This window comes from Oncorhynchus tshawytscha, linkage group LG14 (genome assembly GCF_018296145.1).
Source record: "Oncorhynchus tshawytscha isolate Ot180627B linkage group LG14, Otsh_v2.0, whole genome shotgun sequence".
In the NCBI taxonomy this organism is placed as follows: Eukaryota; Metazoa; Chordata; class Actinopteri; order Salmoniformes; family Salmonidae; genus Oncorhynchus; species Oncorhynchus tshawytscha.
The window spans coordinates 40795313-40810980 of record NC_056442.1 but is presented as its reverse complement, the minus strand read 5'-3'; the positions used below and the strand labels follow the sequence as shown (position 1 = coordinate 40810980).

Sequence of the window (15668 nt, the reverse complement as noted above, 5' to 3'; positions counted from 1 at the left end):
TTAATACCTTTTTGACTATTTTGTACATTTTGACATTGATTTTGCATAATGACAGCTAATGTCATTTTTCTCTGGTGATGTAATCAGGGTCAAGAGAAAAAAATACCAGCCTTCCCCAAAAAAAGATTCTTAAACAATTTAGGTTTTTAGATTTTTTTCTTTCTTTAAAGCAACATCAGTGCTCTTAGTATTCCTGGGGCGGAGATAGTTCTTCAAAGCAGTATGTTGTCAGATAAGTGAACAAATCTTAAGAGGCTGGGGAGGAGTTGACTCGCAAAGCCCAACAGAGACACAAATAGAAGAGAATTTTCTATATATATATATATATATATATATATATATATATATATATACAGTGGGGCAAAAAAGTATTTAGTCAGCCACCAATTGTGCAAGTTCTCCCACTTAAAAAAGATGAGAGAGGCCTGTAATTTTCATCATAGGTACACTTCAACTGACAGACAAAATGAGAAAAAAATCCAGAAAATCACATTGTAGGATTTTTTATGAATTTATTTGCAAAGTATGGTGGGAGAACTTGCACAATTGGTGGCTGACTAAATACTTTTTTGCCCCACAGTATATTTTTTTGTTTTATCTCGGAGGAGAGAAGATGAGTTAACAGCCATGGAATTGTCTGCACCGGTTAGCTAACTTTAGCTTGTTTTTTCCCAGGTCTCCTTCATTCTTTCTTTGCCCCCATATTGACAAGGCCTCTGTGCCAAAGCCAGCCACTCACTCTGTCACAATAACAATTCTCACTGAACGTCCCCACATTGTCAAATAGGCCAGGCATGGCCTGCAAAGTTAATTACAGCTTCCCTCTTCGAGAAATGCTTTTATCTCGACTCCCAACCTTCCCCTTCCCTTATAAACACTGCCATCTTAGTGCCTAGTATTTTAAGTTATTGTACAGTTTAAAACAGAGCTGCCTAGTTATGACCATTCTACGATCAGGGGATGCTTTTGTATCTCTGCCTCTTAACGATTTTAATTGTAGCTACTGTATGTGCTGGTGGGTCTTGTGCTGCAGTATACGTCCTGAAAAAGCTATTTTCTCTCTACTCCACAGCAAGATAAGAGGTTTTTAAAGCAGATGTGGAGATTTTGAACCACCCCCGATCGATGTCTCAGTTTTATTATTAAGCTGTAACACCTTAATTTCGCAGCACCACATGAGCATTGGGCTCTGACGGCACTTAATGAGTGTCATGCTCTTTTCAACCGTGTCAAATTTCTGACAACCCTCCATTTCTCCTCACGCTTCGCAGTAGGCTGTCGACGCCACAATGATAATTTAGAGAGAAAACAGCTCAGCACCCAAGCTGTGCACCAAATCATTTTGTCAAGAGCTCAACCGCAACTTTGGGGGCTGTGGAGGGAATAGATAAGTGGGTGAGATGAAAGTGAAAATCCCTACGTTTTGTGCTCATTCTCTTCACTTTCCACTTCATCCCATTCCTGGTCTCTCTCCTTGTGCTCCACCTTAACTTGAGTGGCTTTGGATCAGAGTGAATGGAATTGAGTCCTCTTTGGGGGACAAACTGTGCCCCATTGCCAGCTAACCACAGGGCCACAGTGATAACACTCCTAACAGTGACAACAAGTGCGGCGATGTGTGTGTTTCCTAGAGCTCCTGTGGTCTAGTGCATGTGGTTTTCTATTGTCTTCTCTCCTAATTCAATTATGTGGTCCTCCTTGGTTGCCTCACTAACTTCCAATACTACAGAATCCTTCTCTCCCCCTCTCCTCTCTTCAACTTCACTCCATCCCTCTCTCACCCCCCCTCCATCTCCTCTCCCTCTTCCTCTTTATACATTTTCTCCATCACTCTTTCAGCTCTTCCCCACCTCTCTTTTTCTCTACTCCCACCCTGTCCTCCCACTGATGTTGTGTTTTGTCCCCCCCCTCCACACAGTGAGGGAAACTCATCTGACTTGGAGATTGAAGACTGTGTGGACGGGGTCAAGTCCTGGCTGTCCAAAAACAAGGGATCTACCAAGAACCTCTCAGATGACGGCAGCCTCAAGAGCTCCAGGTCAGTATGGCACGTCTTCACCACTAAGGTCCTGTCTTCACCACTAAGGTCCTGTCTTCACCACTAAGGTCCTGTCTTCACCACTAAGGTCCTGTCTTCACCACTAAGGTCCTGTCTTCACCACTAAGGTCCTGTCTTCACCACTAAGGTCCTGTCTTCACCACTAAGGTCCTGTCTTCACCACTAAGGTCCTGTCTTCACCACTAAGGTCCTGTCTTCACCACTAAGGTCCTGTCTTCACCACCACTAAGGTCCTGTCCTGTCTTCACCACCACTATGGTCCTGTCTTCACTTCACCACTATGGTCCTGTCTTCACCACCACTATGGTCCTGTCTTCACCACATGGTCCTGTCCACCACTATGGTCCTGTCTTCACCACCACTCACCAAGGTCCTGTCTTCACCACTATGGTCCTGTCTTCACCACTAAGGTCCTGTCTTCACCACTAAGGTCCTGTCTTCACCACTAAGGTCCTGTCTTCACCACTATGGTCCTGTCTTCACCACCATGGTCCTGTCTTCACCACTATGGTCCTGTCTTCACCACTATGGTCCTGTCTTCACCACTATGGTCCTGTCTTCACCACTATGGTCCTGTCTTCACCACTATGGTCCTGTCTTCACCACTGCTTCTTTACCACACACATGCACATTCGCCTTGCTTACAGAGCAGCCCAAACTGGTTTTAGTGTCCAGTCCCCCGCTATCAGGGTGTTGATGTCGTCCAGCCTAGCACTTAGCTCCCAATGCAGATAAAACAATTAGACTGGAACACTTGGCTAGACATAGGGAGGTGTTATTATTATTATTACTGGTGTTTCCTCCAGCCTCTTTGTCTTTTATTGTCACTGCCTTGATGACAGCCGCCTCCCTGGCAGTTTTATCGACATGCCCAGTGGCCAGCTGGCATGCATACCTACACACCTCCTCTCTCCCCCCTCCTCTTTCTCTCTCTCCCGTTCTCCCCTCTCCCTGAGATTAATGGATGTGTCTGACCGCTTCGATTGCCCTAGATTTGTCTGTCCCACACCCCCACTTCAGCTGCTCACAACTTTGAAATACTTTTAGGAGTTTTTAAATCTCTCGTAACTGTGTGTCCCCACAGACATCCTCCCTTCCTTCAGGAGAGCTCAGTTCCTTGATCTCACTTGTGTGTGTTAAGACAGAAACACACACACATGGGAAGTGTGTGTCCAGCTCTCTGGCTGAATCACTCAACATATTTAACCACAATGAGATGCTTGACTATAATTATTTCTAACATTTACACACATGAAATTCAAATGAATACCCCCCTACTAAACTAGTTCAAAACAGAGACTTTGATTTTGCATAAAGGAATTGATTAGAACAAGACATTTTGTTTGAGGGTATTTCTCGAGTCAGTACATATCTTAAATTTGTATCTTGTGCATCTGTTTTTTTTCTGTGTTGAAGTTGTGAATTCAAACAGACATTCTCTACCCCACATTAGTTTGAATCATTGTTATATCTACTTGTCTTTACTTTCTTCCTGCTAAGTTCAATATATGCTCATCTTATTCCTGTTTATTCCTATCATTCATCTCTCCCTTTTAAGTTTGTAATTCATCTATCATTATTTCTCTTTTCCTCCTCTTCCACTTCCTCCATCTACTTCAACTTTTTTCTGTCCTGCCACTCCTCCCTCCCTCCCTCTTTCTAGATTTGCCGTAAACGTAGACGCGAAAGAGTGGAAAGAGGGTAAGGAATGGAAAGAGTTTAACAAAGAGGGCAAAGAGAAAGAGGTAGATCAGAGCAGGCCAGTGTCTGTGATGAGTTCCCTGAGCTACAGGAAGCGCTCCAACATCAATGACTCCAACGGAGGTAAAGGGGACGACAGCTCCCTCTTCAGTTCCCTCAAGAAGGAACAGGACTCCCAGGAGTCTATCACCTCCTTCCGTAAGGCCAAGCCCAAATGCTCCTCACCCCAGGGTGACTCCTACTTAGTCAGCTCCAGCTCCTGGAGGAAGTCCCAGACTGGAAATGATGATGACCGTGGCTCAGTTATCTCCCAGGCCTACACTGAAGCCACCAGCAGGGCTAGGAAGGGCATGGACAGCCGCTGGGGAGACTTCGACAAAGAGTCCACCGTGTCCTCCATGGCCCCCAGCCGGGCCTGCGTTGCCACCACGCTCTGTGGCCTGAGTCCAGAGGACGACACCAAGTCGACCATCAGCCTGGGTATGTCCAGTCCCCTGAGCCGCCGCAGCACTTCCGCACACCGTACGGACGAGTCATATGGAAGAAGTGGTCGCTGCCCCAGCAGCCCCTCTCTTAGTCGTCGTTCTGGGGGCAGGAGCCCTGGCAGCGTAAGCCGTGCTAACTCACGCATATCTGACTTCCGCAGCTGCCGCCTCAGCGAGTTTGATGACATGGAGGACGGGCACAGCGTGGCCCTCACTGAGCGCTCCTCGGCCTACAGCCCCCACTCCTCCACGGGACGCAGCCTGTCCATGCCCCCGCCACCCGCCCGCTCCTACAGAGATGATGACGAGCTCCCTGACACCTCGGACATCAAGTCGGCCACCGTCAGCCACCGCAATTACCTGGACCCCGACCTGGAGAAGGCCATCAACGAGGTGCTCAACTTCAAACCCATCAAGTTCAAACGCACCAGCCTGGAAGACTCAGAGGCCGAGGCAGGGAGGAAAGAGGACGACACAGAGGACGACAGGAAGAGTGTGCTTAGCGTTAGGGGGAGAGGCGACAGGGAGGCGGACAGTGGGCGCAGCACCAGCAGTCTGAGACGCTCAGCGTCGGCCGTGGATTGTAGGAGGTCCTCCAGCAGTATGAGCAGCCACAGCCACAGCCGCAGCCACAGCCGCAGCCACAGCCGCAGCCACAGCCGCAGCCACAGCCGCAGCCACAGTGGAAAGAAGAGCAGAGGCAAGAAGAAGAAGAGGGGCCACGGCTCCGAGTCAGACGGCTCCGATGATGACTGCTGCAGCAAGAAGGGCAGCTCCAAGAACAAAGGCAAGAAGTCCAAAAAGGTGTCCAAAAAGGAGTCCTCTTCTTCATCCTCATCCTTGGATTCAGAGTCTGACTCAGAGTCTAGCTCCAGCTCTGGTGCTTCTACCATCTCCTACAAAAGCACCAACAGCGTGAAGAGAGCCCCTGGCCGCCAGGCCTCTAGCCCAGAGGGGGAGAGGGAGGCGGGGACGCCTGCTGAAGGGCAGCCCCTTCCTAACAAGAAGGAGGAGAAGAATAGGAAGAGGAAAGTGGACAACCTGATGATGAAGTATCTGTACAGACCGGACAGTGACTGAGGCTGGCAGTAGGTGATGCTTGTTGCCTGGTGTGGAGTGTAGGAGTGTGTCCACTGCATGGTGTTGTGGTCTAACCACAGAGAGAGGTTGCTCAGTCAAGCCTCTCCTGAGTACAATATAATATAACCTAAATATCCAGTCACCTTTTGAAAGCCTAATACCACATCAGTAGTGTTATAAATGATGCGTCACTTTAACTTACTTGACCTATTCCTGTTAGAGCTTCAACAGTGCATCATCATTACTGTAGAGATGTACAATTTCACTTGGCTCATCTCAAGACATTTTTGTTTTCTATTTACACTCTCAATTCCTAAATACTAATTGAGGTCCTTAATTCACGAGAGCTCATCAGAAAGCAATTTGAATTTGCATCTCTTCAATGGCAATCATTGTGACATTGCTTTGCACTGCTGTAATTCAGAGAGGGGGTGGGGGTGAGGGAGAGAGATAAGCGTGTTGTGGATGCATTACAATGCCGATTAGCCTAGCAGCAGGGGCTTAGATCGGAGGAAAAGACAAAGCTGACTTGGGTGTAGCCGTAGTGCTGCTCACTAGTTCTCCACCCAAACGTCAGCCTGATTTATGGCCCCGGAAATAAGAAAATACCAGGGGTCGTCAATTAAGACGGCCACCATAGATTTCCCCTGCAGCCCCATTAACTCTGGCCGTAATTAGACCCACTGCAACGATTTACACAAGCAGCAAGTTCTTTTTAGATGCCCGATTGACAGTAATTAACACTAGGTTTGCATTATTTAAGCAGGCCTGAATGTTAAATCCCGTTCAGACTAGCAATAGCGGTAGGCTGCAGGAAGACTATCTAATGACAGAGAGAGGGTACTGAAGCCAGCCAGTGCACTGTAGGTGTGCCATTCTTCTGTTTTTGGAGAGGAAGCCACAGCGCATAGCAGATTCATTCAACCACAAACCAGAACCAGAATCCATCACATTCTCTCTGTGTAATAAGTTTGTTTTTTTGTTTAAAAAATGTTATACAAATGGACCTACTTTAGTTTTATGACTAAAGCTACGGTAGTATGCATCCGTGCATGTGTTTGTGTACATTTATAATGTCTAACATTACATAAAGGATAAGAACTTTGGATCGATGTTTGGTAATGATTGTGCCCCACTGTGTCCCAACCATCCTCAGGAGTTGCCTTTTGATCCTTTTTCTTTCTCTCTCCTTCCAGTCCTCCTAGCCGAAGACGTTTCTGCTCGGACAAATCTGAGGAAGAAGAGGAGGAAGAACAAAAAGAAGGTGGTGCGTCTCGAGGGTCCTACCGCTCCAGATATACACGCGGCAGCTACCTGAACAACAGTGACAGTGAAGACAAGCCCTCTGAGACAACGTAGTTAACACACACACCAGCCAACACAGGCTGCATGTTGAGAGGGCCCCAGTGGTGCATGATTGGACTCACTGTGCTGTTATCACACACGTGCACACACTCACAACCACTCTGTTCTTCTAACCCTGCAACATGGCAATGATACTATGACTGTCATTATTATTCTACTGTTACAAAACAGCTTGCATTGCTAAGGTCTAGAGAAGGTGCCATAGTACATCAATGTACAGTACACAACACCAATGGTTTCTCTCACTCCACTCCACTGGGCCAACCCTGTCTTAATGTATTTCACCAGTCACATGTGACTGTGTGTCTCCATCTTGGATCTGGCCCCTCCAGTTGAACAGCACCTCCATTAATAATGACTTGTCTTTCTTGTCTCTGCTAGCTGCATGAGGACAGCTGCTGCTTGGCTGGAGCCATCGTCTCCTCCTTCCTAGATGTTATCATGATCATGGTTGTAACTGAGCCAAGGAACTGTAGCTATGTTCCCTGATGTTTTATCACTGCATTGGGAGACAAGAAAGGAAAAAAAAACAAGAAAAAAAGAGTGAGAAAATAAATACCAAAAAAGCCTTTGTTGCAACTAGGTGTGTACACTGTGTTATTTCTTATTTGCTCGTCCTGGTAAAAAAAGACCAGAGTTTATTTTTGGGAAAAGTGCCGTTGATATAAGTAGGGTCCTCTACAGCTGGCACCCACACAGCTGTGCTTAGATTCTGTCTGCAGTGCCACGCTGCGCCACACCGAACAAAGACGCTTTCATCGGCTTGTTTTTTATTACTTGTTTTTGCAGGATAATAATGTTTCCTAACGGGAAGACAACAGAAGAGAGCTGCAGCACCAAACTGCTTGTGATGAAACTTTAGTCCTTTCTCTTTTTTTTAAATCTTTTTGTTTTGATGTTTGAAATAAAATTAGAATTTGTTTTCAAGAGTGCTGCCATCAAGGACATGATTTTCAGGAGGTTTGAGTGTAGTGTATCCTATGAAATGCTTTGTCTCATTTGATTTCAACTTGAATTGAACTAAGTACTTTGCAGAAATGTTTTTGGGGGAGGGTCTTTGGCTCAGCTGTTTTTTTCTTTCTGTCATTGTGGTTGTTGTTGTTCTTATGCTTTTCACTTGTTTTTTCTCTCCATTTGATGTGCTTTGCTTTCCAAAGGGAATGATATTCAACACCATGCTTTATGGTGGTTTGTCTTTAGTTTATATCTCCTTCAACACCCACATTTGGACCCACACCATACTGGATTACACATGGTGAGGATTAGGTCTCCTCAATCAGCATGTTAAATCCACCACTCTGTAAACTGGATGTAATGCATTCAAATCTATTTGTCATGTAGGATTCATCAGTATTCTGTCCTGAACCAATGCTACCCTTTATAACAGTGCAACAGTTTAACCAGGAAGATATTAAAGACCCACGCTTTTACGGTTGCTTGGTGTTACAATGAACCCTTCGGCTGTCTCTTTAGTATTTATGAATTAGCATTAATGAATTTAGCAGGCCTGCCAAAATGTGTATTATCCATCTGTACATGGCAAGTGGGGCCGAAAGGATTTTGTGGATACTCTGCGTGAAGGGATAAGTTTGGTGTGATTGTATTACACATGATTTTTAAAGACACTCGTCTATCACATCCCCTTGTTCTCTATGCCAGGGCTTCCCAAACTCGGTCCTGCCCCTCCGCCGGGTGCATGTATTGGTGTTTGCCCTAGCACTACACAGCGGATTGAGCTAATCAAAGCTTGATGATGAGTTGGTGATTTGAATCCACTGTGTAGTGCAGGGGAAACACTAAACCAGGACCGCGTGTGGGAAACCCTGCTCTATGCAGTCAACGTGACTTTTAAAAGGAATTTTCTGTTTTATGATGTCGTTATATGATACTCTTAAACCTGAGTCATCATAAAACACCTGGGGGGAAAATGAAAACAAAGAAATTAGTGAACATAACATTGCTGACTGTACACATTAATATTTATATTTATATATATATATATATAAATATCTGTATTGATTCATACTAGCTTTCAAAATAGTTAATGTTTATTTTCGTTATTGAACAAAATGACCACTTGTAATAATTTTGCATTACAGTTTAATATATTGTAAATAAATGATGACTCCAGACTGTAATTTTCTTCTATCTGTGGGTTTTTGTTTGATATTTTCTGCATTGGTGTTTCAGCCTCCAAGCTCCGGTCTCTCTTTTCAGACTTAAATATGCACATTAGAAAATAGTCTCGTACTAAACATTTCTGGAGGGCATACTGTGGAAAAAAAGAAATGAAAGGAAAAGATAAATAAATCCTGTTCTCTCATGCATCCACTTTGATGTTTCCTGCAGCTTTGAGAAATGTCAACAGTATCACTGACCCTGACTCTGAGGCCTTTCAAAACAGGAACACGAGTTCATATTGACTATGACCTTTATCTTGTTTTCAAAGAAATCTGTTCCCTCTCTTATGAACATTTCATGGCAAATGGTTTTTAGTCTGAGGACAAATGGAGGGATTCACTATACAGCAAAGGAGAGACCCGGCACTATTACAGTGTTTAGCCTACCATGCATTCAGTAGTGCTACCATGCATTCAGTTGTTCATCATCTTCAACACAACAGCTATTAGCAGGGAAACCTTGTTTACTGTGTGGGAGTAGCCACAACCACCACAGTAACTGTATGTCCCAAAAGATTAAGGTTGCATCCTAGTTAGTCACTGACAGAAATAATAGTCTCCTCCATATGTAACTAGGAGCACAGTGCAGCAGATGGCCTGGTACTGCTCCTTGTGTAACTAAGAGCATAGTACAGCAGATAGTCAAGTACTGCTCCTTAGGTAAGAAGGAGCACAGTGCAGCAGATAGTTACATAAGGAGCAGTACTTGACTAAGAGTACAGTGCATCAAATTACCAACTACTGATCCTTATGTAACTAGGAGCACAGTGCAGCAGATAGTCAAGTACTGCTCCTTATGTAACTAAGAGCATAGTGCAGCAGATAGTCAAGTACTGCTCCTTATTTAACTAGGAGCACAGTGCAGCAGATAGCCAAGTACTGCTCCTTATGTAACTATGAGCACAGTGCAGCAGATAGCCAAGTACTGCTCCGTATGTAACTAAGAGCACAGTACAGCAGATAGCCCACTGCACTGAGGCTAGGAAACACTGTCACCGCCGATAAATCCACGATAATCGAGAATTTCAATAAGCATTTTTCTTCGGCTGGCCGTACTTTCCACCTGGCTACCCCTACTCCGGTCAACAGCCCTGCACCCCCCACAGCAACTTGCCCAAGCTTCCCCCATTTCTCCTTCACCCAAATCCAGATAGCTGATGTTCTGAAAGAGCTGCTAAATCTGGACCCCTTCAAATCAGCCTGGCCAGACAATCTGGAAAACCTCTTTCTAAAATTATCAGAGGAAATTGTTGCAACCCCTATTACTAGCCTGTTCAACCTCTCTTTCGTATTGTCTGAGATTCCCAAAAATTGGAACGCTGCCGCGATCATCCCCCTCTTCATAGGGGGAGACACTCTAGACCCAAACTGCTACAGACCTATATCTATCCTACCCTGCCTTTCTCAGGTCTTCGAAAGCCAAGTTAACAAACAGATCACCGACCATTTCGAATCCCACCGTACCTTCTCCGCTATGCAATCCGGTTTCCCGAGTTGGTCATGGGTGCACATCAGCCACGCTCAAGGTCCTAAACGATATCTTAACCGCCATCGATAGGAGACAATACTGTGCAGCTGTATTCATTGACCTGGCCAAGGATTTCAACTCTGTCAATCACCACATTCTTATCGTCAGACTCAACAGCCTTGGTTTCTCAAATGACTGCCTCGCCTGGTTCACCAACTACCTCTCAGACAGAGTTCAGTGTGTCAAATCGGAGGGCCTGTTGTCCGGACCCGTGGCAGTCTCTATGGGAGTGCCACAGGGTTCAATTCTCGGGCCAACTTTTTTTCTCTGTATACATCAATGATGTCGCTCTTGCTGCTGGTGATTCTCTGATCCACCTCAATGCAGATGACACCATTCTGTATACTTCTGGCCCTTCTTTGGGCACTGTGTTAACTAACCTCCAGACGAGCTTCAATGCCATACAACTCTTCTTCTGTGGCCTCCAACTTCTCTTAAATGCAAGTAAAACTAAATGCATGCTCTTCAACCGATCGCTTCCCGCACCTGCCCGCCCATCCAGCATCACTACTCTGGACGGTTCTGACTTAGAATATGTGGACAACTACAAATACCTAGTTGTCTGGTTAGACTGTAAACTCTCCTTCCAGACTCACACTAAGCATCTCCCATCCAAAATTCTATCTAGAATCAGCTTCCTATTTTGCAACAAAGCATCTTTCATGTTGCCAAACATACCCTCATAAAACTGACTATCCTGCCGATCCTTGACTTTGGCGATGTCATTTACAAAATAGCCTCCAACACTCTACTCAGCAAATTGGATGCAGTCTATCACAGTGCCATCTGTTTTGTCACCAAAGCCCCATATACTACCCACCACTGCGACCTGTATACTCTCGTTGGCTGGCCCGCGCTTCAATTTCGTCGCCAAATCCACTGGCTCCAGGTCATCTATAAGTCTTTGCTAGGTAAAGCCCTGCCTTATCTCAGCTCACTGGTCACCATAGTAGCACCTACCCGTAGAACGCGCTCCAGCAGGTATATTTCACTAGTCACCCCCAACGCCAATTCCTCATTGGGCCGCCTTTCCTTCCAGTTCTCTGCTGCCAATGACTGGAACGAATTGCAAAAATCACTGAAGCTGGAGACTCATATCTCCCTCACTAACTTTAAGCACCAGCTGTCAGAGCAGCTCACAGATCACTGCACCTGTACATAGCCCAGCTGTAAATAGCCCATCCAACTACCTCATCCCCATACTGTTATTTATTTTATTTTATTGCTCCTTTGCACCCCAGTATCTCTACCTGCACATTCATCTTCTGCACATCAATCACTCCAGTGTTTAATTGCTAAATTGTAATTATTTTGCCACTATGGCCTATTTGTTGCCTTACCTCCCTTATCTTACCGCATTTGCACACTGTATATATACTTTTTCTATTGTGTTGCTAACTGTATGTGTGTTTATTCCATGTGTAACTCTGTGTTGTTGTTTGTGTCACACTGCTTTGCTTTATCTTGGCCAGGTCGCAGTTGTAAATTAGAACTTGTTCTCAACTGGCTTACCTGGTTGAATAAAGGTGAAATAAATACAAATGTAACTAGGAGCACGGTGCAGCAGATAGCCAAGTACGGCTCCTTATGTAACTAGGAGCACGATGCAGCAGATAGTGTAGTACTGCTCCTTATGTAACTAGGAGCACAGTGCAGCAGATAGCCAAGCACTGCTCCTTATGTAACTAGGAGCACAGTGCAGCAGATAGCCAAGTACTGCTCCTTATGTAACTAGGAGCATGGTGCAGCAGATAGTGAGGTACTGCTCCTTGTGTAATTTGGAGCACGATGCAGCAGATAGCCAAGTACTGCACCTTATGTAACTAGGAGCACAGTGCAGCAGATAGCCAAGTACGGCTCCTTATGTAATTAGGAGCACAGTGCAGCAGATAGCCAAGTACTGCTCCTTATGTAACTAGAAGCACAGTGCAGCAGATAGCCAGGTACTGCCATCACCCAAGAACAAAAGGGAAGAAGCCCATTGTAGCATTGCAGTACTGTATGTCCCAACTGATAACCATTGACGGAAATAATCATCTCCCCTTTCCACTATTATCAAATATCTGACAGCCACGCCCACATTGCCAAGGTGACCTTTTAATACTGCACCTTCCAAAGACCATCATTCAGAATCAATACACTTTCTCTACAACAGGGCTAATGCACTCTAGTTCATAAAGTAGCCACTCAATCACTGTCTCTCTCATTGTAGAGACAGTGGCTAGTTTACTGTGTTTGAAAAGTCGTTGCACAACATCCTACAGAGCACTAAATGTGATACAACTCTAGTAAAATGTATTGTAGTTTTCATTCACACACTGAATTGTCTTTGAAGTGCTACAATACACAGCACACAAGACATAACTCTCCATGGACCTACAGTTTCAGTCAAAAGTTTGGACACACCTACTCATTCAAGGGGTTTTCTTTATTTTTACTATTTTCTACATTGTAGAATAATAGTGAAGACATCAAAACTATGAAATAACACATGGAATCAAGTAGTAACCAAAAAAGTGTAATAGATTTTAGATTCTTCAAAGTAGCCACCCTTTGCACACTGTTGGCATTCTCTCAACCAGCTTCACCTGGAATGCTTTTCCAACAGTCTTGAAGGAGTTCCCACATATGCTGAACACTTGTTGGCTGCTTTTCCTTCACGCTGAGGTCCAACTCATCCCAAACCATCTCAATCGGGTTGAGGTCGGGTGATTGTGGAGGCCAGGTCATCTGATACAGAACTCCATCACTCACCTTGTTGGTCAAATAGCCCTTTTTTTAATATATTTTTTTATTTCACCTTTATTTAACCAGGTAGGCTAGTTGAGAACAAGTTCTCATTTGCAACTGCGACCTGGCCAAGATAAAGCATAGCAGTGTGAACAGACAACACAGAGTTACACATGGAGTAAACAATTAACAAGTCAATAACACAGTAGAAAAAAGGGGAGTCTATATACATTGTGTGCAAAAGGCATGAGGAGGTAGGAGAATAATTAAAATTTTGCAGATTAACACTGGAGTGATAAATGATCAGATGGTCATGTACAGGTAGAGATATTGGTGTGCAAAAGAGCAGAAAAGTAAATAAATAAAAACAGTATGGGGATGAGGTAGGTAAAAATGGGTGGGCTATTTACCGATAGACTTGGTACAGCTGCAGCGATCGGTTAGCTGCTCAGATAGCAGATGTTTGAAGTTGGCGAGGGAGATAAAAGTCTCCAACTTCAGCGATTTTTGCAATTCGTTCCAGTCACAGGCAGCAGAGAACTGGAACGAAAGGCGGCCAAATGAGGTGTTCGCTTTAGGGATGATCAGTGAGATACACCTGCTGGAGCGCGTGCTACGGATGGGTGTTGCCATCGTGACCAGTGAACTGAGATAAGGCGGAGCTTTACCTAGCATGGACTTGTAGATGACCTGGAGCCAGTGGGTCTGGCGACGAATATGTAGCGAGGGCCAGCCAACTAGAGCATACAAGTCGCAGTGGTGGGTGGTATAAGGTCCTTTAGTGACAAAACGGATGGCACTGTGATAAACTGCATCCAGTTTGCTGAGTAGAGTGTTGGGAGCAATTTTGTAGATGACGTCACCGAAGTCAAGGATCGGTAGGATAGTCAGTTTTACTAGGGTAAGTTTGGCAGCGTGAGTGAAGGAGGCTTTGTTGCGGAATAGAAAGCCAACTCTTGATTTGATTTTCGATTGGAGATGTTTGATATGAGTCTGGAAGGAGAGTTTACAGTCTAGTCAGACACCTAGGTACTTATAGATGTCCACATATTCAAGGTCGGAACCATCCAGGGTGGTGATGCTGGTCAGGCGTGCGGGTGCAGGCAGCGAACGGTTGAAAAGCATGCATTTGGTTTTACTAGCGTTTAAGAGCAGTTGGAGGCCACGGAAGGAGTGTTGTATGGCATTGAAGCTCGTTTGGGGGTTAGATAGCACAGTGTCCAAGGACGGGCCGGACGTATATAGAATGGTGTCGTCTGCGTAGAGGTGGATCAGGGAATCGCCCGCATCAAGAGCAACATCATTGATATATACAGAGAAAAGAGTCGGCCCGAGGATTGAACCCCCATAGAGACTGCCAGAGGACCGGACAGCATGCCCTCTGATTTGACACACTGAACTCTGTCTGCAAAGTAATTGGTGAACCAGGCAAGGCAGTCATCCGAAAAACCGAGGTTACTGAGTCTGCCGATAAGAATATGGTGATTGACAAAGTCGAAAGCCTTGGCAAGGTCGATGAAGACGGCTGCACAGTACTGTCTTTTATCGATGGCGGTTATGATATCGTTTAGTACCTTGAGCGTGGCTGAGGTGCACCCGTGACCGGCTCGGAAACCAGATTGCACAGCGGAGAAGTTACGGCGGGATTCGAGATGGTCAGTGACCTGTTTGTTGACTTGGCTTTCGAAGACCTTAGATAGGCAGGGCAGGATGGATATAGGTCTGTAACAGTTTGGGTCCAGGGTGTCTCCCCCTTTGAAGAGGGGGATGACTGCGGCAGCTTTCCAATCCTTGGGGATCTCAGACGATATGAAAGAGAGGTTGAACAGGCTGGTAATAGGGGTTGCGACAATGGCGGCGGATAGTTTCAGAAATAGAGGGTCCAGATTGTCAAGCCCAGCTGATTTGTACGGGTCCAGGTTTGCAGCTCTTTCAGAACATCTGCTATCTGGATTTGGGCAAAGGAGAACCTGGAGAGGCTTGGGCGAGTAGCTGCGGGGGGGGCGGAGCTGTTGGCCGAGGTTGGAGTAGCCAGGCGGAAGGCATGGCCAGCTGTTGAGAAATGCTTGTTGAAGTTTTCGATAATCATGGATTTATCGGTGGTGACCGTGTTACCTAGCCTCAGTGCAGTGGGCAGCTGGGAGGAGGTGCTCTTGTTCTCCATGGACTTCACAGTGTCCCAGAACTTTTTGGAGTTGGAGCTACAGGATGCAAACTTCTGCCTGAAGAAGCTGGCCTTAGCTTTCCTGACTGACTGCGTGTATTGGTTCCTGACTTCCCTGAACAGTTGCATATCGCGGGGACTATTCGATGCTATTGCAGTCCGCCACAGGATATTTTTGTGCTGGTCGAGGGCAGTCAGGTCTGGAGTGAACCAAGGGCTATATCTGTTCTTAGTTCTGCATTTTTTGAACGGAGCATGCTTTTCTAAAATGGTGAGGAAGTTACTTTTAGAGAATGACCAGGCATCCTCAACTGACGGGATGAGGTCAATGTCCTTCCAGGATACCCGGGCCAGGTCGATTAGAAAGGCCTGCTCA

At 45.5% G+C, this 15668-nt stretch overlaps 1 protein-coding gene across 10 annotated transcripts in view; it reads left to right on the top strand.

Moving 5' to 3' along the window:
• LOC112239015 (unconventional myosin-XVIIIa-like) overlaps positions 1-8828 on the top strand; it is a 208842-nt gene extending 200014 nt beyond the window's left edge. For 7 of the 10 annotated variants that reach the window (XM_042297516.1, XM_042297515.1, XM_042297514.1 and 4 more), the window contains 3 exons: positions 1919-2038; positions 3723-5333; positions 6522-6642. In XM_042297516.1, the coding sequence (XP_042153450.1) occupies positions 1919-2038; positions 3723-5325 (1723 nt within the window). In that variant the 3' untranslated portion in view covers positions 5326-5333; positions 6522-6642. Of the gene's footprint in view, positions 1-1918; positions 2039-3722; positions 5338-6521 lie in introns of all 10 variants that reach the window. The other 3 variants (XM_042297518.1, XM_042297517.1, XM_042297510.1) reach the window with 2 other exon arrangements.
• Positions 8829-15668: the final 6840 nt, after the last annotated feature.